Here is a 25,736-nt window from a genome sequence, read left to right on the forward strand (position 1 = left end):
TTAGGGTCAGATTGGGTATTTCTAGAAAGGAAACATAAATTAATTTTGGAAAACACAGGGAAATAGTGAGACTTAATTGAATACAAATTAGTTTGTGTCAGCAACATGCCTACCTGGAGACTTGTTGATTATATGGTTTCAGTGACCAATTTAGATAACTTCTTAAACTTCACAGGTCCATTTATGAGCATTCTGAGTTGAAGTATAAGAGGATTCAGGTTTCCTTAAACTCTCTAAGTCCCATATACAGGCTTGATTAACTTTAGCTTTTAAAGATGATCTTCAATATAGAACTTGAAGAACATGTTTTCCTTGTCAAGAGAAATCTGTTCTCCTAAGAGAAAAAAATATTTGATTCTGCAATCATTGTTGAAAGCACTTCATGGAAATATGAAAGATTTTATCTAGCTAACCACTCTTTACTGGTTTCTCGCTTTCTTTTTTTTTTTTTTTTTTTTTTTTTTTTAAATTATTATTATTAATGTAGTCACAAATAACAGTTTTAAGCTTTTCTTTGTCATTTCCCAGAGCCTTGGTAATGATGATATGTCACTGAAGCAAGGCTAATTTGTCCTTTTTCTTTTTCCTCCCTTCAGGCTATATTTTTTGAATTTTATAGGAATACCAATGAATATCTAATCAAAATATTTTGTTTGCTGAGCAGACAGAAGCATCTCTATCTGTGGGTCTAAGAAGTCTACTTTTGGTGATCTCAGTATGTTGCAGATAGCTGCAAGAAAGTCATCACTTGGTGAATTTTACCCCTCAATCAGTTCAGTATTTTAATTTTCAGATCTGTCTTATGTTTTTATCCCTCTTCCTCCATATTGCAAAGAGCCTTCTTTTCTTTATACAACAATGAAATCCATACCTAATATGAAAACTGGCATTAAAGCATGGAAATAGAATATTAAACTAATATACAATATTGTCTTGGACAATTCTTTAACAAATCTGAATCCAATAAGGGATATTAAACATTTCCAATGCAAAGAACTAGGGTTCTGATTTTGCCCCAATTTTCTGAATGAAACATTTTTGGCTAAAGTTGAGCTTTTAAAAGTTGAACAGTTAGTGATACAATGAAGTCCACAGTGATGGATTTTTTCATTCATGATTAATTAACAACATTATGAAATTACTAAACTGTTTTGCCTTTCATGCTATACAGAGGTTAGGTTAGGTCTTTTCTTAACATATAAGGCTATTGATCATACAATATTTTGTAAGAATATCATATTTAAATTGATTAACAGACTAACTGGTGACAAACTGCAGTGTCTAGTGTCTTTGGTAGAAGTGGAATGTTTGTAATCTTTCACAAGAGAACTCTGTAAGAGCTTTCAAATAAATGCATTTAAATACTTATCTAGCTCATAATCCACTTGGTAGAACTTAAATGTAAGAGCTTATCCCAGATTTGTAAAACATAGTGATATTTTTTGTGCAGGATTCCTAGTGATATTTTTACATATTAACATCCCCTTAAACAGACTGGAAGCTATCAAAATAGGTAGGTTCCTCAGAATTCAAGCACAGTTACAAACAGAATGATAACAGAAACTTTTAGTCAAGAACAGGTTGCATTACTTCTTCTGAAAACAACAGTATTCATGTTAATTTTTAGTGCCATTTCTTGTAATCCATTATTCAGCCCATTAGGTACCTGAGTTCAAGCTTTCATTATTCTAAGCTTGATAAATGTTTCTTTATTCAGTATAGGAAACAATATGACCAATAGGACACTTGACTAAAAAGTCTGAATTTTCTGGAAGAAACCTTCCACTGATGATTTTAAAGAAACTGATTTTGTATTTCTTATTGTGGGTATGGTTGTTCATCTTAACCATGCACTCAGAAGATTACTGTTAATTATAATAGATTTAAGAACTGTGAAAGTACTGACTTCTGTTATACCAACAGAATACCAATAAATAATCTGATTTCTAGAATAAAACTATCTCAACATGGAAAATAATCCATGATACTGGGAAATCTAGGTCAGAAAAACTCAGATTTATCCTGTTTGGTGTTTCACTGATGAAGCTGAATCTTGTCCCTGTAGATTTCCTTGTTATGGACAGCAAAATGGCAAGCATCTGAATGACAGCTGATTAAATTCAAGAGTCTGTCTACTGTTTGTTTTGTTTCTTTTATTTTTTTTACTGATACACCATTTGACATGGTTCAGTGTTAAAATCTACATGCTTGAAGGGAAGTTCAGAAACCTGTTTTCAAGTACAAGGACTTTTGTGATGCAGGCATTATCATCATCTATAAACACCTTTAAAGTAGCGGTCAAATCTTTGTTTTCCAGTAAACAATATGACAAGGAAGATTTGAAAAAGGACATGGTAGCAAAAAAATCTAAAAGTCAGAAACTGGTGTAATGTCAGTAGATTGTGATTTGAAAGCATTCAAATGCAGATTAGAAAATAATATTAATGTAAAAAAAATCTGATATTGTTGATTGCCTATGTTTACTGTAACTATACTAAGCTTGAAATGCACAAGTAGCAGGTATAAATCCATATTGTACAAAGTCTTGAAACAATAATGTGGTCAGATATGGGAAGCAGACCTCAAAACAGGCAGCGAAGACTCTTTGGGAACACAAGAAGCATAAAAGATTAATAAAAGACCTATGAAGGAAGATTGAGAGTTACCTTTCTGGTGAAAAGAAGGAAGCATGAAAGAAAAAGAAGAGATAGGAAAGTTGAGAACAAGAAGATTCTCTGTGTTTACCATGTTCATTTGATTCACTAGCTAACTACTTAAATATGTGTTTGGTATGTTCACTATGCTTTTTAATAATAGCTGTAGCAGGTAGGATGAGAAGTGATAATCTTATTGTGTAATAAAGGACATTCGGGTTTCAAAGACATTTCTAATAGAATAATGAGGAAATTTATTTCAGCATTTGAGAACTGGGTAATTTCTCTCTCTAGAAGACTTTAAAATAAGGTAAAGTAAATATTGTTCAAATTACTTAAATGAATTTATGGAGTGAGGCAGGGGTGAAAAAGATGATCTCTTCAGAGCTCTTCTAATGTTATTTTTATAGTATTTCATATTATATTACTGCTAATAACTTTCCTTCCTAACAAAAGTACTAGAAGGTGAATGATTTTAGAATAAATGCACATTCATGCTCACAGAGAACATATTTATGGGTCGTGAAGACTTCGAGATCTTTGAGATTTTCACATTCTGTGTATCAATGTTTCATTTAAAAGTATAAAAGTCTTATCTGTGAATGTAATTAAAATTCAACAAAAATCCATAAATGACCTGCAATCATTAGTACTTCTTGAGAGTAAGATCATAAATCATTTGTGAAAACTTATTGGAAATCCAGTGAAAATAGCTTTTCCCTTTGACATAGTCTAGGACATGACCTTCAAGATTTCTCTTCTGTAAGAAGTTAGTCACTTGTAATAATTTTAAAGTTAACACTATTTGATTGTTCTCAAGAATATGAGAAACAGCCCTTATTTCTCAAACCTTTGTACAGCAGGCACAATATTAGTTGCATTGTTTGACCTGGCATAATCAAAGGGAAGATGTTGCTTGTGACAAACTTTCCTTCTTCTTTACTCTGTGGACTCTGAAGTTGTTTCATGTGTTCTGTTACTAGTTAGACTCACATATTTTTCTCCTTTCATTTGCTTTTGCCACTTGACGTACTAATAAGGCTTAGATTAAAATGCATTGCAGCAGGGGCAGGGGACACTATGTTATCTGACACTAGGGACAGGAGTAAGACCTTCAGAACAATAGGCATATGTCTTAACAGCTTGAGCTGAAGAGCCAGCTTCAAGGTGGGAGGTTGTCAAGTGTCCCATCAAGTATATGATGTGTGACACACTGAGTCATCCTACAGATGAGTAATTTGGAGAATAAAAAAGGATGGGGAATACCTAAGGAAGGCAAGGTGCCTGTGGCAGGTTGGTGATGGAAGCACTGGGTATTTGTAGTAGGAATATGAATACCAAAAATGTAGAGCTGCTTCTGTCGTGTGTTGGAGGTCCCTTAGCAATAAGATTCAGAGGTACTCATCATATTTAAGAATGAATATGCTAAATCCGTTAACGTAAAATTTAAGTTTAAAATTTATTTAAGTCCCCTAACAATTACTTTATTATGATAGCTTTACTCAGAATTGATCAAGTTAAGATAGTATGCCAAATGCATTTTTTTCTCAGGAGCAGATTGAATCAGTTCTCCAGTGCTTGTGCAATGATTTCTACGTTAGCACTCTTTCTTGTCATAGCAGCACCTCAGCCATTCAGCGAGGTGGGTTTATGTGTCTTTTTATGAAGGATGCTCTTTACATTTCCTCCTTCTGCTGTGCCTAATAGGTAAACATGAGAGACAAAAGGGTGGTCACTGTTTCCATAATGGCATGGACCCCACTGGGCTCATGCATATTCGCTTATTATTAAATGGTTCACATGTTTTTAACCCATCACTTAATGGAGCTCAGATCAGTCAAGATTTACATTTTGCTTGCTATTCAAGTTTTTAAACTCATGAGCTCTCTGCCTAATGCCAAGAATATTTATCCAGGTTAATTGATAAAATCTTGTCAACATGAAGTGCTCTAGGAAACAATTTCAGAAAATTTATATGTTGTACTAACATTTTATTATTTTATTCAACGCCCCCTGAGCAAGTGGGGATATAGGATGAATGCAATGTGTTTTCTAACAACATTTTCTCTAGAAAAAGCCTGCTTACTTCTTTTCTAACATGCCTATCTGTATGTTATCTTTTGCTTAAGACCTAAGCATCCTTAAAGATCTGAGCATACAGCTATTTCAATATTAACTGACAAAATATATATTCAAACAAAGAAGTTGCTAGATTTTGAATACTGAAAGGTTTCACTAAATTACTGTATTTTTCCAGTGAATTTGAATAGAAAAATTTAAAAATAGAAAAAAAATTCTCATATTTGCTATAGAGTCATAACCAATATGTAAACAACAATAGAGTCCAAATTTTAAAAATAAATTATTTATTATAGGGTAGTACCCCAAGCTTTTTCCCTACTTTTACAGTTGCTTTTGTTTGCTTGAGGATGGTTTTCTATGAATTTACATCATGATAAACGTGTCCTTAAAACAGGGAAACAAAGAGATAAAATAGAGGGTTGGAATTTGTTGTGGAATAAATCACTCATTGTAAAAATTCTAGCACCTCAGGTTCAGTTGTTGTATTTTTTGCTGTTTCTTCCTGTTGTCTATAAAGCATTTACTCTGGTGATTTTTTTCCTATATTATCGAACAAGTGTTTCAAGCTGAGTCATTTCAAATCATCTCAGTATTAATTTTGTTGGCAGCGGACTGAAAGCAAAACTTTGTACTTTTCTGCTCAGGTGGGAGAAGGAAGACTCACTGATGTTATCATAAATGTGAATGAAGCTAAATACTTGTCCTCCACTACGAAATTTAATGAAATTAAGGCAGAGTAGGCTGCCTGTCAATAGGAAGGTATGTTGAAAACCAATTAGAACAAGTTCTGAATTGTAAATAGAAATGCAGCCTCACCTTTTTAGACTCTGGACAAAGATCTGTGAAAGTTAGGAGGATATATTTGGCCAAGTGTTTATATAATATAATACTTATTAAAATACTGAAGTTTCATTAACATGAATCTGTCTTAAAACAGGTATTTTAAATGGTTATTCCTCAATCAACAGATAAAAGTATTTAATTCCACACTTTCAGGGATAAAAATGCTGTCTTTGTTTTTCTAGATTTTCTTAACAGATTAGAAAAGGACTTTCCATTTAGTTCTGTCTTATTCTGCTTCCTGCTCTAATATAATTCCCTTTTGTAACCTCTTCCACTTCTAATTTTCCTTCCACATTTTCCAGCTCTAAACAAAAGAAAAAAATGGCTTGCCACATTTCTCTGGCAAACACCAACAGATGGAAAAAAAATCACTAATTCTTATCTATTATATAACAGTTTTCACTAATAATTTTTGAAATATTTTTCTTAGATTGTCATTTGAGTCTTGCCCACAACCATTCACTTTCCTGATGTTTTAATGTCACCCAAATGTTACTCCCAGCTATAGGGTTAAAAGCTACTGAGAAAGCGGTTGCTGTGTTGGTGGGCAATTACCAAGAAAACCCAACTGTTCTAAGCAGTGATTTTGGTATCATTATTAATTTTATCTAATGTGTCAATACTGAGCACTTGAGAATTATTTGAAAGAAAATGTAATTCTAATCACAACAGGGATTTACTGACCTACCTGTCTCTGCTGAAATTCAATATTTAGACATCACTTTATTACATTCAGAATTTCCTGTTTTAAGTCCTATTTTATGCTCTGATGATCAAATACCTCTGAATTCTGAGGTCTGCATCCAGGCATCAATACATACACCCAGTCCTGACCTTACAATGCTGCTGGCAGCATGTCTGTTACAGAAATCCTGGAGCACAGCAGTAACAGGTCCTGATTCTGGAGGAGTTCTCAGAACATAGTGACTCTCCCTCTGTTCTCTTTTTCTGTGCTGCTGAAAACAGACTGTCACACTTTGATTCTTCAGTGTTTTCACAGGATGTGTTGATATGAGTCTTGAGTACTTCTTAAGTAAGAGGTGGTGACTTTAATATGCTACAGGGGATTTTCTCCTACTTTGTATTTAAATTCTTTCCCCTTACAAGTTCATTTCTACTGCCCAAAACATCAAGGGTCAAGAAGATCCTGTCAGTCATGAGTCCTGTAAGTACTTTGAATTTAAACTTGGTTATTGCCTATTTCATCTGATGTTTCCTAATTTTTTTATTAGGAAGGAAAATGAGTATTCATGTTCTCTACACTTTCTCCATTCTAATTATAATTCTATTATCATACCTATGTACCTCTTCTCTTTAATCATGTATTTTCTTAGTCCATTAAACTATCTTTCATACATGTGCGCTTCTATACATTTTCCTCTCCTTCCTAATTTTGTTTAAATCATGTTTTTCATCAGGCTATGATATTTTAAATATTTTTTTTAGTTTTTTCCTTTTCAACTTTTAATTCTGTATTCCTGTGTAACGCCATATATTTACTCTCCGTGAAATAGGTGGAGGACTGGACAGATGATGGTGTCTGACTTCCAAGATACTTTATTCATTGCCTCTCCTACTTCAATTTATCTTTCTCCTTAATAGTTCTAACTTTCATGAAAGCCAGCACTTTTCAAAGGAGAGCAAGTTTTTACTTTCTGCCCCTTTTGCAGTAGATGCTTTTTGGTCCTTGAAAATATTCCATAACAGTTAAAGCTGGGTAACTATCTTATGACTTATCACATTCTTTAAATATACTAGATCTGTTAAGGACATCATCAGAAATCAGTGAAGAGCTGCAGGATTTTGTTGTAAGTTTTCACTGAATAATTCTAATGACATATTTTTACACTGGATGTCATTCACAAACTTTTTTGCTTTATTCTTTTATTATTTATTTGGTCTGACCAGGTTGGTTAGATAAATCACTTTGTATTAGTATGAAGTATTTAAACAATTTTTCTTCTTTGCTCACTTGGATATTTTGTGGATGAATATATCTTTCCTCCTCCCATCAGTCTCAATCTCCTTCTGAAATTATGTGTGGGAAAAAAAAAAGAACAAACCTACTTTTTTTTTTTTTTTTTTTTTAATACCTAGTTTATTTCTGCAAATAATTGATACAAACTAAACTAAAAGAGAATTGATCTGGGGGCAAACTTAACCTTAGAAAACTTCTTTGCCTTATAGTAAGCTTCACAAGAACAAAGACTCATAAAAGTTGTTGCTTATTGCACTTCTAATAGTATTAAATGTATATATATCAAACTTGATGAACATAAGATGCATATTTAACTCCAAGGTGGCAAGGAAGCTGTCTGTTGTGTTTTATTATTGTTTAAAATTCAAGTGCTACATGGAATAACAAACATCATAATTAAGAAATTTAATCCATTTTCTTTTTCTGGAGGCTCTGCTCAATTTGATTACAATGACACAGCAATACCCAAGGTACCAGGGCTCTTGAGCCTCACAAAACTGCTTCTGTCCAGGAAGAGAAACACAGAGAATGATACAGAACTGGGAGGGGGCAGAGAGAGATTTTTATTGGAAGCTGTTAAAGTGGTTGCTATGAGACCTTCTCCAGCTAACAGAGGCACAGCAGCGAATGTGAGGCTGATAAATCATACCTCTTGCATTATACCTTTCTTTTCTTTTTTTTTTTTTTTCCTAACACAGCTTTTATAGTTGTTTAAAATCAGAGAAAGCACCTGACAGTTGCTTTTTCTTCCCTTTGCTCCCTCCTTCTGCCTTATGCAAGATGGAGCTAGAAAATGAAATGATCAGCTCCTCCAGCAATTCTTCAGCAGGCTCCAGAGAGTACAAGGTGGTGATGCTAGGAGCAGGGGGAGTTGGCAAAAGCGGTAAGTTCCGGCAACAGCATTTTTGGGCAGAAGGGGTGAATTTGGAGTGTAAAGTCCGCAGAACAAGAACGTTGTTTAATGAGGGGTTTCATTCCTCTTTCTCTTTCGCATGGCTTGCATAAAAGACTTTATAATTCATGACTGGGGCAATGAGTCAGCTTTATTTGTTATATACTGCAATGTTACAAGCCTTTTTAGTTGGATGTTTTTGTAAAACTAACCTTGGCTCTATTATATACGAGGAGAGAATGGTCAGCATGATGCTGTTAGCTTAACAGAAAGTGATCATGTCACTCTAACACTTGGTGAGGGGTGACAGTTTTCTGGACAGTGTAGATGTAACTTGTTGGCCTGCCGGTCTGTGTGCTTAGGCAGAAATTAAACTAACTGCAAAGTCAGTTGTACAGCGCAAAGCGCAGAGGGTGATTACAGTGACTGTTTTCCTCCTCACATCTTCATTTGACTTTTTTGTTGAGAGTCATTGTGGCTCAGCTGGTGTTAGTCTCTTCTCCTGTCCGGACAGTTACAGAATGCATGTCTGAGTCTCACTCCAGGTGATAAGGTAGATTTGAAGCATATTTTAATATCACTGTCCAGTACCGGCAAGATATGCTAGTGTCTGACAACGCTATCTCTTCAGAGGAGTCATTATTTTCTCCTGACAATGTTTTCTTTTTTTTCCCAGATATTATCGACCTTGATTTATTCTCACTGACACTAGCATTCTCTGTTCTTAAAAAGACTTTTTTGAACATGCAGTGTTTGTATCACAAGTCAGTGTATTGAGCTGGCCACACAACAAGCATTTGATTACATCTCCTGGAAATTCAAAACAATAAGAAAAGAGGAAAACAAGCAACAAAAAAAGGATAACATAATTTATCCAGGCTAGATTCCAAAGAAATAACAGGATAAATAAGCTGTGTCACTAAACGTTAATAATTGTGTAGATCAAACAAGTTTTATTTCCTATTCAAACAAGACAAGGTATAGATGCAAAAAAATTAAATGCTGGGAGTAGATATAATTTCCTATCTGTATCCATAATCTCTGTTTTCTTGTTATGTTTGGCTTCAACTTCAGTGGCACCTCTTTCAGCAAAAGCTATTTCCCATCTGTATTGCTTAACCAAACAATTCTTGAACAGATGTTGTGCTATGATCACTATATAAAACAGAAAAGAAGAAAATATTGGTTATCTTAGAATAACTTTTTGCAAATTCAAATAATCTTTTCCATGAGGGTACCTGGGATGTGTCAGCTGGAACTTTCAGTGAAATGTTTTTTTTTTTTTGTTTTTTTTTTTTTTTTTTTTTTTTTGTTTTTGTTTTGTTTTTTTTTTTTTTTTCTGAGTGCATCCAAAAGATGGCAGCAATTTTTCCTAAACATATTATTGTAAGAACGATGTCATTTTGAAGACTCATTCACCAAACAAAAGGTATTACAAACTATATCTTATTTGTAGCATAACTGAAACATAAGAGCTAAATTTTATATATATAGAGAGAGGAAATTTTCAAGTTCCAATTTACTGTTAGATAAGAGTTTTAAAGCACAAATTAAGTTTATTCAAATCTCTTTGCTCAGAAAACATTAGCTGTTAATTTAATGAGAATAAAGTCTTCAAATCTGTGCATTACACAAGGTAATGATACATCTCCAAAGCTGAGGATCACATAAATATTCAAGAAGAATTGGGTATTTGTGTGGTTTAGAGAAATAAAAATAGGATGAAGTGGATAGTTAAAACATTCAATGGGATTAATGAAAACCTCCTGTTGTTTTCACAAAAGTGGAACTTTTGGGGGAAGAAACAGCAACTAAGAATTAAAAGTCTAGAAGAAAGGAGGTGAGCAGTTAATCATTTACTGGCTGTAAACTTCTAAAGTGGAATGGGCATGAAATATTTCAGCAGAATTCTGAGAGATAGTCCAACTGAAAAAACTCTGACAGAGACAAGGAAAATTGAGGTCATTCCATAAATCATGAATTCATTCCGACTGTTGTATAGACAGGATTAATTTACACTGGATTAAAATCAGTAAAAGGTTTGAATGACTACTTACATTCTCCAAGATGATCTCTGCATTCCCCTAATGACCTAGATTCACTCTGTCCAGGAAATCATGAATTTTAACATAAAAATGGGTCAGGGTAGAATAAGAATGAAAGACTAAAAATAAAGTTTAATTTCCAATTTGGAGTTCAACAGATAAGTGATATATGGGACAATGCATTGATAATGTCTTCGATTTTTTCCCTTTCTTCTCCCTCCTCCTTTGCTTTTTAAGTCATGATAAAAACAGTAACAGCTGGGGTTAAGATGCTGAGTGGGAAAGCTCTTTCGGATGAAAGCCCTTCATTCCTCCTTTTGTTCAATATTGGATCATTCAAATTTGGAAAGAATTTTCCTTAGGAGCCAAGCTGCAGAAATGTTAGATTTCTTTTTGCCCTGGACATAGTTCACTTCTAAAAATACCCTCGGCATTTTGATCTTCTGTTTCCCTCTCTCTTCTCTTTTACCGTGCCACTTCATACTGTATTTATGGATAACTTTGTATTAAAAAATGCATGTTTATTACAAGGGGCTGATGGTAGCCATTGTATGTGTGGACAGGGAGGAATGAGGAAGAAGACATCAACAATGGATGTTCTTTTGATGTTGGTGTTTATAGAATATTTGTTTTGTGTTGTCAGACTTGTCTCCTCAGTCCTGTGTTCCCAGATGGCAGACAATTTAGGAAGACAGCCAACCTTGGGTATCCAGTGTAGTAGAAATTTTACAAGAATTGGTAATAGGAGATAAATTCAGTATATTCAGGTCTGATATCCACCACATTCAGAGTAATGATGTGTAAACAGCAAATGGTTTAAGAATTGTTACTTAAGGGTCCTCACATCTCAAAATCAGTGACAGAAAAAAAAAAAAAAATCTCTGCCACTATTTTATAGGAGGAAATAATAATACCCCAAAATCAAGAGTTCGGAACAAATAGCTAATAATGGCATTTAATCAAAATGTATACTGTTATGTGTAAATTTACCACTGAATTGATTTCTGTACTATAATTATAGATTATATATTCCATAAAATCAGTTATCCATTCTAAGACTTCTGAAAATAGAACTATTTTTGTTTTCAGAGTAATATGCTAGTTTATTACTTTGTGTAAGTTGTGTCTGCCATCAAGAACAGCTATACACTCTGATGCAAGTCCAGACCAAAATTAAGCTAGAACCAGGAATTAAATAAAATAAAATAAAATAAAATAAAATAAAATAAAATAAAATAAAATAAAATAAAATATAAAATAAAATAAAATAAAATAAAATAAAATAAATTTTCTACTGACTCTCATTTGATTACAGTCCATACTGAAATTATATATTTCTAATGATAGTTAAATTTTAATTAAAAAAAAGATTTTGATGTTTGGTGTTCTCTGGTTTGATGACAAATCTCAGGTCCTCACAGTGCCATTAAAGCCTACCTCAAGTTGCCTGACATTGAGATTAAGCCCCAAGAATCTTAGTAGTTTTGAAACAGGTTTTGTTTACAAATATCTCCAGAGATCTGCATCTGGATGGTGAACCTACTATTCTCACGGTCCCTAGCATGATGAAGCTCAGACCTTCGGGCTTAGCTGTATTTTTCATTGTTACAAAAAATATGTAGAAAAGGCCTCTAAACCCTGAGACCATTATTTTTGTCTTATGTTTAGCAAACTAATTATACTAATTGCAATACTTAACTGCAGGGTTGCACAGTGATGACTAAAAAGAACACATTGATATACCTGTACAACTGAATAAAATGGAAAACCTCTGTGTAATGAAAAATTAGTATCTAGGCATCCTTCAAATGCTGATCAGGTTGCACTGTAATATAACTTTTTGTGCATCTTATAGGTTGAATAAAATTTTTGTTTGTTTCTTTGCTTTGTTTTGTTTGGGTTTTTTTGTTGTGTTTTTTTTTTTTTTTTTTTTTTTTTTTTTCTTGTTGCTGGTTAAAGTTGATTTAATTAAGGGTGAAGATCTACTGTTATTCCTAGTAAATGGAATTACATGTTTATCCATTGGATGGGTGTACTATAGATACAAAGTGAATTTCATGCTACCTGTCCCGTGAAAGTTGTATTTCAGGTTAGAGGAGGAATTTTTAAAAGTTCAAAACTTAACAATTATTTGTTGCTAGTAAGCTCTTTTTGCACCTTAGAGAAAATGTGCATTTTTCAAGATTTATTTATCAGACTGATTGCCAGTTTATTACTTACCGCCTTAAAAAAATTTAAGAGATTTTCAAATAATTGCTCTAAGATTTTTATAAAACCAATGTATTTTTAGTTTTTATATGCAGGTTTGGAAAACATTTGGATATATATTTGCAGGATTCAGTCATAAAAAAAAATTAAAAAGAGGGGAAGAGAAGTAATTAAGAAAATATTCTATTAGAGCTATTAGAGGAAGAGTAATCTATTTCTCAGCCTCATCTGGTTAGGGGAAACATGCTTACCCCATTAATTTTCTTACTTTCTTTTGTCAGTGTTGCACAAATGGTGTATTTCTACAGATACAAGTGAATCATGCAATTAATGTCAAGATCGTGTGCACAAAATAAGTTCTAAATGGTTTTGTGATGTGGGAACTTCTGTTCTAGGAATTAGATTAAATCCCAAATGTTCTTTTATTAATGAGATCAGCTGTTTTGGTTTTGTTGTTTGTCTGCTTGTTTGTTTGTTTGGTTTTTAACTGATTTTACCTTTTATTATGTCTAGATAAATCAAACTCTGTGTCTATTAATTTCAAGCATGTCCTCATAACAAGAGTCCCCAGTAAATAGAGACAGCACCATGGAGTGTGTACTGGAGAAATGGGACACTCCAGTAGTTTGTTAATCCCATAGAGATAAATTAGCTTATGATCCCAGCAATGCTGAAAAAGGATGAAGTGCAAAGGTAGACATTCCACTGGTACCAAAAGAGTTGAAGTTGAATAGTGCCATTTGGGTTTGCTGATGCTGTTCTTGCACCATCACTAGGCTCAATACTGTAGAACACATCTTACACATTTGTCAAAAACTTCAGTAGGGTTAGGGTTTTTTATTTTTTTTGAGGGGGTGGTAAGGAGGGGGTGTTTTTTTTTTTTTGTTGTTGTTTTTTGTTTGGTTGTTTTTTGTTTGGTTGGTTTTTTTTTCATTTGTTTTGTTTTGTTTTGTTTTCCCCAGTATGCTCTCAGGTACAGCTGTCTTTCCCTAAACGCCTGGTAAACAGATCAAGGGAAAGAGTCTGGCCTTCTATTATCTTCTGAGACAAACTGATAGCCAGAAGGAAGGTGGAGGATTAAGTTATTGCTCAGTATGGGTCAAGGTGAAAAAACTAACCTTTCAAGTGTCTTGGCATGTTGTGAATTACAGTTAAGGCAAACCAAATTGTTTTTGTTTTTGTTTTTGTTTTGTTTTTTTTTTTTTTTCCCCCAAAGTCAATGCAACTATAGCTTTTGGTGTCTAATTGTCTGGTGCTTCTCCTGTGACTGAACAAATAGCCATGTTTTTTTCAAATGGAGTAGAAATTGAGATACCTAATTAATAAAGACACATATCTGCATCCCTCTGAAAAGAAATGTTTGTTCTTTCATCATCCCCTGAATGAAAAAGGATAATCTCGATTTTAAGGCCAAATATAAGACCCTGGGATTTTCAGGGAAATAAATAATTATAGTCATTCAATTGAAGAAAAAGACAGTAAAACATAGGAAGGAATAAAGGATAACTATTTGTTGACCAAAGAAAAAGTTCTTTCTTGGTAATAGTTCTGAAAGCATAAAGGTATTAGTCAAAATGACATGTAAATTCCCTTGGTCACTTAACAGTACTGACTGAAACCTGTGATGTGGAAGTGTCAGCGCAAGGCTGGGAAAGGAAGAGAGGAGACAGAAGAATAACAACAGTGTTACAGCTCAAAAACCACAGGAATACTTCTGACAATTATATATACATGGAGAAAAAACTCTACCTGAACACTGTAAACCACCAGCTGAGTTTGTCATGTCTGGGATGCTGTAAACTGAATTACAGTCATAGTTCCAACAAAGAGTTATAAATGTTATATGCAGATTGACTGTGATATAGACTGTATTTTCTCCATGGGAAAAAAAAAAAAAAATGTAGAGGAGGGGCACCAATGCCTGGCAACCACTTCCCTGGGGATGGACAACTTCCAGTTTTTCCTGTAAACCAGATTAAGCACAAGAGACTTTATAAATGCAGAGTTCTTATATATTTGCAATCTCTGATAACAAAACTGTTTTTATGTTTCAACTATCTTCACAGACATGTTATTGAATTCATTTCTGTCATGGTTTGAGCCTGGTCGGCAGCAAACCATGATGCAGCCACTCTCTCTCCTTTCTCTTCCAGCAATGAGAAGGGACAGAGAGCCAGGTTTGGGGTTCAAGATAGGACTGGGATGGGGAAAAATTCCCCCTTTATGATCACAAGCAAAAGGAAGACTCATTAGGGGAAGAAAAACACCATATATTACAGACACTAACAACACGTAACAGAGTAGGACAGTGAGAAGCACTGCCACAGCTTGAGAACACCTTCCCCCCACCCCTCCCTTCTTCCCGGGCTCAGCTCTGCTCCCGATATCTCTACCTCCTCCCCCAAGCCGCGCAGGGGCAGGGAATGGGGGGTGCAGTCAGTGCTGTCGCTTCTGGCATTTTCAGTGGGGGAAACTTCTGGAAATTGTTCCCCCTGCTCCATTGTGATTGCCTTCTCACCGGAGACAGTCCTCCACAAACTTTCTCCAACATGAGTTCCTCCCATGGGCCACAGCGTTCCCCACACTGCTCCGTCATGGGTCACTAACTTTCTCTGACTGGATTCTCTCCCACGGCTGCAGCCCTTCCAGAGCTGCTCCGACATGGGACTCCCCCACGTGCTGCAATCCTCCCAGCACTGAATTACAGCAGCGGGGTCTACCTTTTCCCACAAGACCCCGGCCTTCTTTGGGCACAGCACCTTGATCAATAAGGCGGAAGCCACAGGCCATAAATCAATGTCTGCTCCACTGTAGATCTTCATGGGTGGCAGGGGGCCCGCCCTGCCATCTCACCACAGGATACAGGGGGGTCTCTCCTCTGGCACACCTCCCCCCTCCTTTCTTCCTCCGTTCCTCCACTGACCTTGGTGTTCATGCAGCTGCAGCAGCTCCTCCTCACAAGTCCAACTGCCCGTCACCACGTCCCTTCTTAAATACGTTATCGCAGAGGTGCAGCTGATTGGCTCAATTTCCCAAACAGAAGTGGAGCTGACGTGGAGCTGGGGGAGCTTTGAGAAGCTTCTCACACGAGGCTGCCCCTATAGCCCCCTCCCCTGCCACCAAAAAACTCCACCACTCACTCAACTCAGGACAATTTCAAACTCCACTTTGTATAATACAAAATATCTTATCACTTCTTTGTTAACAACTTTGAAAAACTCTCTATTTTCTTACTTTTCTGTTTGTTAATACCTATAGACAATGATCAATTCCCACCTTGATCTTCTTTCTCTTCAGTATATTGAGCACCTGAAACCTCACTTATAGAATCTTATTTTCCTGCTCAGAGCATTTTGTATCCTTAATTTGTGTGCCCTAGTATTTCCACATTTTTTTTCTGAATATGAATTCCAAAAATTTGCATGTTCTTCTATTGATGGCCTTACTAGAAGCAAGGTTGTGTTTTCTGGTTTCCTCTTGATAGTCCTTTTTCATTCCTCTGAGAATAATGAATTCTTTTGTTTAGGCATAGTTCATAGAGTTCACATACAGAGAAATACCTACAATAACCCTTAAGTTACCTGCTCTTTTCCCCAGTGTAGTCACCTGTGACATCACATTTCTAGTGATGACCTGAATTCTGCATTTCCACGTGTTATGCTATTTTCAAAGTATTTTGCTGGGTTGTGATCATTGAAACCAATGATGCAAATAATTCTGGATCCATTTCCAATATTCTTTGTTTATCTTTAGTATGTTTGTTATCCACTTGAAAGGATTAAACACATTACTTATTCATTAATTTTCTTGATTATGGGCAGACCTTATGACCAGAATTATTTGCCTTGGGGAAATGAGTTAAAGATTTTTTTAATATTTTGTCAGTTCACATAATTCAATGGTTGGTGGAGTGGAGGATTAAATTATGGCTCCTGCATGTAATAGGATGTTTTCCACATGTCAGATACCAATTTTATACTTTTGTGGTTTGAGCTCAGAGGGCAACTGAGCACCACACAGATGCTCACTCCTCCCTTTCCCCCAGTGATGAGAAGGGGAAAATAAGACAGGATTGGGATTTGAGATAGGATCAGGATGGGCAAATCATCTATTATGGTCAAGGGAAAAAGGCACACTTGTTAGGGGAAGAAGAAAAGAACACAGATTTATTACAGACACTAACAACAACACGTAACAGAGTAGGACAGTGAGAAGCACTGACACATCTTGAGAACACCTTCCCCCCACCCCTCCCTTCTTCCTGGGCTCAGCTCTGCTCCCAGTATCTCTACCTCCTCTCCCAGTGGCACAGAGGCAGGGAATGGGGGATGCAGTCAATGCTGCCACTGCTTCCATTTTCAGTGGGGGGAGCTTCTGGAACTTCTTGACCCTGCTCCATCGTGGTCCCTCTCTCACAGGAGACAGTCCTCCACAAACTTTCTCCAACATGAGTTCCTCCCATGGGCCACAGCATTCCCCACACTGCTCTATTGTGGGACAACATCTTTCTCCAACTGGAATCCCTCCCATGGGCTGCAGACCTTTCTGAGCTGCTCTGGCATGGGACTCCCCTGCATGCTGCAATCCTCTCAGTGCTGAACTACAACAGTGGGATCTGCTTCTTCACACAAGACCCTAGCCTCTTTCAGGCACAGCCACCTTAGTTGTCCTATGTGAGGCCCCTCACAGACCATAAATCAGTGTCTGCTCCACTTTTCATCTTTGTAGGTGGTAGGTGGGGGCCAGCCTGCCATCTCACCACAGGATACAGTGGAGTCTCTGCTCTGGCACACCTCCCCCCTCCTTTCTTCCTCTGTTCTTTCACTGACCTTGGTGTTCATGCAGCTTTTACAACTCTTTCTCACAAGTCTGACTCCTCCTCACCGCATCCCTTCTTAAATATGTTATCGCAGAGGTGCAGCTTATTGGCTCAGCCTTGGTGCAGAGGTGGGGCCAACTTTGAGCTGGGGGAGCTTTGAGAAGCTTCTCACATGGGACCACAGCTGTAGCCCCTGCCCCCGCTTCCAAAAAGAACCCCATCACTCATTCAAACCCAGGACAGTTACTGAGAAAACTGTGTGCAGTTCTGGTTTCTTCAATACTAGAAGACATCTGATGAATAAGAGAGAGTTCAGAGAAGACCAATATAGATGATAAAAGGGCTGAAGCAATATGATTTATGATGACAAATTACTGTATTCTAATAGCTCTGTCAACCAGTTGTCTGTGATTCTTCATTATACAAGTTGCACATATATACAATGATTTAATATAAATGGGACTGCATGGAGATGTGATGTTTATCTATCCAGCTTCTCTCATCATAACATCCAGATGATGAATACCCACTTGGATAAAGCTAGCAAGTGAGCTGGTCACTGTCTGTACCACTTTGGCATGGGGGACAGACAATTGAGGCTAATAAATATCAGGAAAAAAAAGACGTGTTTTCCAAAATTTGAGGAGGAAAAAGACCAGAATTGCTTAATGGAGAGTGATCAGTTAAGTGGTAAAATTAGAATTAAAATGTATATGTAGAAATTTATGAGATCTTTATGCCTGACTTCCTTTGGTCATTAAAAGCAGTATATATCCTTAAACATCTGCTAAAAAAATGAGGGGGCAGATTGTGCAATAGTATTTGAAAGGAACAGGTTGGTGAAAGTTGTATTGGTCTAATTGGTTTAAGATAGAATAATACATTATAAAGATTGACCACTAATGAGCAAACATATCTAAACAGAAAAAGCATTTACAGTCTTCAAACTCTCTTATAGAGGAGAAAGAATACTGTAATCCTCAAAATTATGAAATTCATTAAAATTCCACAAGTCCAAAAGTCAGGACTTGTGGCTGATGTGGCATTACTAGCCTGTATAACACACATCTATCTTTATGTTCAGACTGCTTAAGAGAGATCCTAAGGCTTGTCTCAAGTCTGGGCTTTTTTGTTGTGTACAAAAAATGTAATTTGTGTATTTGTGTTGTCTCACACAGAGGTAAAGTGCATCCTTTAGAGTAAGAGCTCCCTATAAATGGAAACATTCAAAGGAGACACCCTAACGATAATGGCCACCTAACATATATGTTGAGTGGTGGGACAGAGAGAAAATAAGTAGATCTGTTAGATCATCACTTGCCAAAAAACTACTCTCTGTTCTGCTGATGGAAATGAGATTTACTGATTTGGGGCCTTCATTTAAATCTCTTCTACATGAACAATGATGTGAAGTGATTAAACTCATGGAAGGTGATATTAATTAATCTGTTTTTCATGATATGACTTATTGAAAGAGACTTTTCTTACACAGTGCAGATTTCAGTGAGACATATACTGCTCAGCTTTTCCCATTCATATCACTTGTTATTAAGAGATAGGAAACTTTCTGAGATGTTCCTCAACAACAGGAACTGAACTATTGAGGACCCTCCTGGTTTCAACCACACACTAATCTGCCTTTTGAAATGCCCAGATTGAAGTCTCAAATAAGGGAGAGAGCACTGTTTCATGACAATGACTGGGCACTGCCAATGTCTTTGCTGTAAACAATCTGTTGAGGCAGCCACAGGAATTGTTTCCCTTCCAAGCCATCCCTGATTCTGAGCTGAGACATCTGCAGCATTTTCGGCACATGCTATCTACTAGAATTTGGATGAGAATAAATCCATTAGGAACACTCTTGAAAGCACAATTAAGAAAGATTTTTTTTCTTTTCCTTCTGTTGCTGCTTTCATCTCTTTTCCTCCCATACTTTCCATTTTCTTTCCTTCCATTCCATTGGTAATCCTTTTTCACTTTTAATTTGCTCATTGACTTTAATTAGTCTCCCTTTATGCTTACAAGCCCTTCTAATTTTTTTTTTTTTTTTTTTTTCTAGAAGCTAGAAAACTCATCATGTTCACACAGCTCCACTGACAGGTACCAAATGTTACCAAAGCATTGTGAATGGTCCCAGTGTCAGAGGTCTTGTTGTCTTGGGAAGACACTTAGCTATAAGCTATAGTGATTTGCTAATGCATTACCCACCCACTAATCAGATCCCAATGGACTCACTGGGTAAAACCACTGTTTAAAGTTTTGTGGATGTACTGGTTTTGGCTGGAACAAAGTTTATTACTTCCTAGTAATTGGTATAGTGCTGTGTATTGGATTTGGTGTGAGAATAATGTTGGTGACACACCAATATTTTAGCTGTGGCTAAACAGTGTTTATACTAAGTCAACAAATTTTCAGCTTCTCATGCTGCCTTGCCAAGCAGAGGCTGGGAGTGCACAAGAAGCTGGGAGGGGACACAGATGGGACATCTGACCTAAATGAGCCAAAGAGTTATTCCATACCATATGACATCATGCCCAGTACATAAACTGGGGACAGTTGCCTAGGGGGGCACTGCAGATTGGGATTGGCTGGGCATCAGTCAGTGGGTGGTGAGCAATTGTACTGTGAATCACTTGTTTTGTATATATTATCTTATTTTTATTATTTACCCTTCCTTTTCTGTCTTATTAAACCATCTTTATTTCAACCTACAATTTTATTTTTTTTTTTTTCTAATTCTCTCCCCCATCCCACTGGGTGAGGACAGTGAGCAAGTGACTATATGGTGCTTAATTGCCTGCTGGGGTCAAATCATGACAGTGGAGAATATCCAAAACAAGAGTGTGTGTGTGTGCATGTGTGTAAAAGACTACCTCAGGAGTTATCAAGTTGGTCTATTTTGATTCTGGCCTCCAAAAGAGCTGTGTTTTCAACTCAGTTACCTGTTGTGAATCAGTGTTTTATCTTTTCATTCAGATAAAACCCAAGAACTATACTAGTTATTTCAGATGACCCAAAGGTGGAACCACAAATGGTTGTAAGTTTTAAAAATTAATTTAATGAGCTTTAGCAAAGTAAAAGCTGTAATCAGCTGGGAAACTGTTGCATGTAGTTCTTCTTTATCTTACCCTGACTACAGTTATGAGAAGAGCTGTTGTTTCATTTCTTTCCTTGCAATCTCATTGAGGCGCTTATGAAGTCTTGTAACTCGGTAATTATTGTCCATTTTCACATGCACAAAATAAAGAACCCTAGTTGAATTTCATGTTATCTGTGAGATCCTTTAGTAACTTTTCTAGCCCACTACCTGCGTGACAACTTGTGTTATACTGAACTGCTGAACAGGATCTGAAGTGTCTTTACTGAAACATCCTTTTATCAGCTTGCAAAATATGTAATATTGTTTTAGATTTTTACTTAGAATATGCAAAACCAAATCCAAATATTGTCAGATTCTTGGTTGTTTCAAATCAGCAGAACTCTAGCTTCTTAAAACACGCAGAAAAACAGGAAGGTTGTAAAGTTTCCCTTCTCTAAAATTTTGTCTGGAAAATTCTTAAATAGAAATTATGTTCCTTTCTCAGCTTGAATAAAAAGTAATCATTAGACGTCTTCTACACAGTCTTACTTGAGTTGCGTGGTGACAGGGTCATCTGTTCACTCATCACACATGGTATACCAAAGGTTTGCTTTGTACAGTATCTGCCAGTAAAGTTACAAAAAGTGTATTCCTGGGCCTCATGAGGTCTCCTTATGTTTGTAGATGTGCTCTAGAGATATTTTATTTCTCTACTGGGAATAGAGGATAAGAAAGAGCAATCTATCACAGTAATCAAGTAGCCCCCCATGAGCTCCAGAAACCATGTTTCTTCTGCTTTTCTTTCACTTACAGCAGTTTCAGTGGATTTTCTAGTGTCTAATAATAGCTGTATATTTGCATCATCATCACTCTGGGTACTCTGTTTACTGATCTGTTTTTATAAAAGTGGAAGTCTAAAGACCCATTTTTAAAATCTTTTCTCCATGAAAATTGACCAAGATACTTAAAAGTTATTAAATGTCTGACATAACAAGTAGTAAATCATATAAGCTTTCACTTCTTTTTCAGATAAGATACTCAAAAAGACAATTGGCTGTGATATTTGAGTGTGATACTCAAAATGACAATTGGCTGTGACATGTGAGGGTGGAGAAGTGGTTAGGAAAAAAGCAAAACAGAAGATACAAAAACCCCAAGCTGAGCTGTGGGAAGGAGAAATGTAACAGAAGTGAGCAACTAAGAATAGAGAAAAAGAAATCAGAAAAAAACAAACAAACAAACAAACAGAGGCACTGCAAAAAGATTGAGAAAACAGAAAACTAGACAATGATGAGTAAAAGCAATGGTAAATAAAGAGATCCAAGGAAAGGACAGTAGTTCATGCTTTGAAGAGCATTTGATTCAGATGTTTTTTCATTGTGCTTATCCTACCAGATACTACTGGCCCATGGTTATACCCCAACAACTTCTACGAGGAGTACCTGTGACCAAAATGTATACAGAGGTCACATCAGTGCATCTTTCTCCTGCTTCTGTCACTTCTTATCCCATGTTTCTCACCCACTGTCTTACTAGAATAGGAAGCCGGAGAGGCAGCAGCACAAATTTTCTTGGCACAGCTCTTTCTTTTGGTGCTGTAGAAGCTTGTTCCAGCCATGGACAAGGCTGTGTAAATCTAACGTTAATTTATGGGGTGCTAGGCAAAGCGGTGATTCTCCTGTGTGGTGTTCTTACAATCATCCAAAACTGAAGGGAGGTTGTGGGCCCTGACACGTAGTGAAACCAGTGGGAGGCCCAGGATTTGTCAAACTCTTCTCTGTTGTTTGAAGAATTAGATCCATCTACACACCACAGTCTCAGATAAAACAATGAATCACAGTGGTGCTAGAGACATATTTCACTCAGTACCAGGAAATAAAAATTAAGTTCTGGTTTCCCCAGTCTGGGAAAAATGTAAAGATGCAAAGCAAAAATACATGTATTTATGTGTTTTTTCTTTTTCTTTGTGACTCAACTGTTACCTTCACTGTCATTCCCTAGATTTTACTGCTTATCACACTTGCCTATAAACAAACAGCTACCTCTCTATAATCAAATGTGGACAAATGGCGGTAGGAGGAAAAATCAAAAACAAAATGCCAGTGATTATAAACAGATTTAAATACACATATCATTGAAACATACATAAGATTTATTTGTAAGTGTAAAATAACACATATTTTCACTCTTTAAGGAAAATAATTGTTAGTGCCAACATGTTCTTCAAAGAATTACAGAAAGCTCTGCAAAACCAAGTGAGATAACCACTTCTGTTGATTGACAGTGACAATATATTTAAAGAATAGAATTATGTGGTGATTGAAAGCCTTTATTCCTCAATGTCACTTATGTAAAAAGAATTATGGATCAAACTAGTTTGCAAACCTGCATTGTGTATTTCCAAAGCATCATTATACCTGCTGGATGAATATTAGTATATTGTTTCAAGTATTAGTTAAAACAGTTTTGTACACTGGGATACTTTAGGACAGTGTAATTTAAATGCATTAATAATCTTGTGAATTAAATTTATTTCTCCTTGTCTATAAACAGGAAAAATGCAGAAATTAACATTTTTTTTTTTCAATAAATATTTAACTGTTCTGACTCTGAGTATCTCAAATGCAGTTGATAAAAACTGTAGGCAGTGAATACCTTACAGAGTTGGAACTCATAGGAATATTTTTGGCACCACTGGTGTTAATTTAGTCACAAAAAATAACAGGGTGTGGACAGGGAACAGATTAGATAGGCTGTAGTAGACATGATTGCTCAGGAAATGACCTAGGTAGACAGAATACCAGCTTGCACAGTGATGAAGGTTCCTGAGGGAATCAAAGGTTCCCCTGGCTCACAGTTCAACCTGGAAACAATAGGCAAATACCATGAATAATTCTTTTCAGGATCAGTGCATAATGGGTTGCTAAAAAATCATTAAGAGGTTGGTGATAGAATTACTTGTTTCTGAGTTCTAATTCCTTCCTCCCACTTTTCTCTCTTTTTTCTTTCAGGCTCTCCATTCAAGCATATGGTAGTATTTATGACGGATGTGGGAAATGTAAAATACCACCTGTTTATGTTAGTACAGTGTGTGGAGCCCATTCTATCTTTCAAAATGGTTTTTATCTTTCTTATAAAGTTATTTTAAGTGTATTTCCAGCTAATAAAATATTTTACCAGGAATATATCAGCATTGAAGGACTTAGCTTGATAATCTATTGTGAAATAGTTTCTCTGTTCCCATTTAAAATATTTTAATATTTATAATTTATCTCTATGTTTATGTTAATTTCACGATGTTTGATATATGATGAGTTTCCCACAATGGCACAATGTTAAGCACTTACCTATCTTCAGAACCATCTCTAGCTAAACTGATAACCAAACACATATTTCTTTACTTTAACACTGGAAAGCCAAGATAGGATGGGCCTTATTTGTTCTGTCAGTGTCTTCTGTGTCATATCTGTTCAGCTCAGTGATTACTGTCAGTATCGTGGCGTTTAAAAGAAGAGATGAAGAGAGAGTGGAAATGTAATTTATGTTTCATGCTGCCTCACGTTTCACAAAGAAAACTGGCAGCTTAACACAGACTCTGCTTGACCTTAGCAGTGGAGCAGAACGAATACAGCTCTTTTTTCTTATACTGAGGATTCCATCCAAACAAATGCATCTTAATGGGGAAACAACTCACACTGGAGTAGGAGAGGAGGGGAGGGAAACAGGGAAAAATTATGCAGTTGCAGAAATAAATCTTCATTTGTTCCTGATTGTCTCTTTGAAATTACCGTAGAATGCCTTGACATCTATTTTCTTCCCTGCCCATGCAAATATCTGCATTAAAATGGTTAAAACAGTGCATGGTTAAATGGGATGGGGCAGAGAGAGGGGAATATCAAGGAATTACTCCAGTAATTTCTGTAGGTTTGGGGAGAACTACTGAATAATCTTGTGTCCAACAAACATTATAACACAATTTAGAACAGAATTTGAAAGACAAAAAACCTGAAGAGTGTTTCAAGTTTGATACATTATGGAAGAGAAAAGCTAACAGGATAAATGTTCCTGGGTTACAAAAAAGTTTCTAAAGCTTAAGACATGTCTCTGTATTAGACAATATGGTGGGTTGACCACAACCAACAACCAAACACCTACCCAGCCCCTTGCTCTCTCCCCTCTCCTTCAGGAAAGAGAGAAAGGGGAAGGCAAGAAGAGTTGTGGATTGAGATATCTGAAACAAAAGATGCATGCACAAGCAAAGAAAAAGAAAGAGCTTATTCACTACTTCTCATTGACAGGAAGATTTTTAGCCACTTCCTGAAAAGCAGGGCATCAGCACACATTATGGTTACTCAGGAATACAAGTGCCATAACCATGTATGTCTGTACTTACTCCTCCTTTCCTTGAGCTTTTATTTCCAAGCATGACGTCATATGAGAGGGAATATCTCTGTGGTCAGTTTGGATCAGCTGTCTCTGTTGCACCTCCTCCCAGTTTCTTGCCTACCCCTAGCCTACTCGCTGGGGCCAGAGTGGGAAAAAGAAAAGGCCTTGATGCTGTGCAAGCACAGTTCAGTAATAACCAAAACATTGGTGTGTTATCAACGCTGATTTAGTCACAGATACAAAACATAGCACCATACAGGCTGCCACGAAGGAAATTAGCTCCATCCCAGTCAGACCCAGCACAGAAATTTATAGTCTGAATAAGAGTGAAAGAGATTTGATTTTTTCTTTGTAGTTTATGCCTGTGACATCACTTTTATATCATATTAACCATATGTTGGTACTGTCATGCTCTTCTATTGAACTTCTATTGAAGGCCACAAAGATAGTGGGGGCCTTCATTATTTTCCTTCTATTTTCTCCTTGTTTTTAATTTTACTGTTGAAAACCTATCTGTTGTTTCTTTGTTTTCCCACATTTTTTAGAAACATCTTATCTGGAATCTAACTATCAATGGGCATCTCCGTGGCATGGAGGTATTTCTTCTGTACAGCTTACATATGTATGGTTTACTTAGAGGCCATCTCTGCTGTGCACACACAGTGGTTTAGAAATATTTGCCATTCAGCTGCCTCACATGTTCCTGGGGAGCCCCAACTTTGATTCCAGCTGAGTCTTACAGTCAGATGC

At 36.3% G+C, this 25,736-nt stretch overlaps 1 protein-coding gene across 6 annotated transcripts in view; it reads left to right on the top strand.

The window, feature by feature from the left end:
* The first annotated feature begins 6,672 nt into the window (after positions 1-6,672).
* RIT2 (Ras like without CAAX 2) overlaps positions 6,673-25,736 on the top strand; it is a 184,881-nt gene continuing 165,817 nt past the window's right edge. For 4 of the 6 annotated variants that reach the window (XM_033011205.2, XM_033011208.1, XM_033011207.2 and 1 more), the window contains exons 1-2: positions 8,084-8,186; positions 8,338-8,440. In XM_033011205.2, coding sequence (XP_032867096.1) covers positions 8,148-8,186; positions 8,338-8,440 — 142 coding nt within the window. In that variant the 5' untranslated portion in view covers positions 8,084-8,147. Of the gene's footprint in view, positions 6,745-8,083; positions 8,187-8,337; positions 8,441-19,580; positions 19,622-25,736 lie in introns of those variants that run through there. The other 2 variants (XM_033011206.1, XM_033011209.1) reach the window with 2 other exon arrangements.

The sequence above is a fragment of the Tyto alba genome, unplaced genomic scaffold, assembly GCF_018691265.1.
Source record: "Tyto alba isolate M040663 unplaced genomic scaffold, T.alba_DEE_v4.0 Super-Scaffold_42, whole genome shotgun sequence".
In the NCBI taxonomy this organism is placed as follows: Eukaryota; Metazoa; Chordata; class Aves; order Strigiformes; family Tytonidae; genus Tyto; species Tyto alba.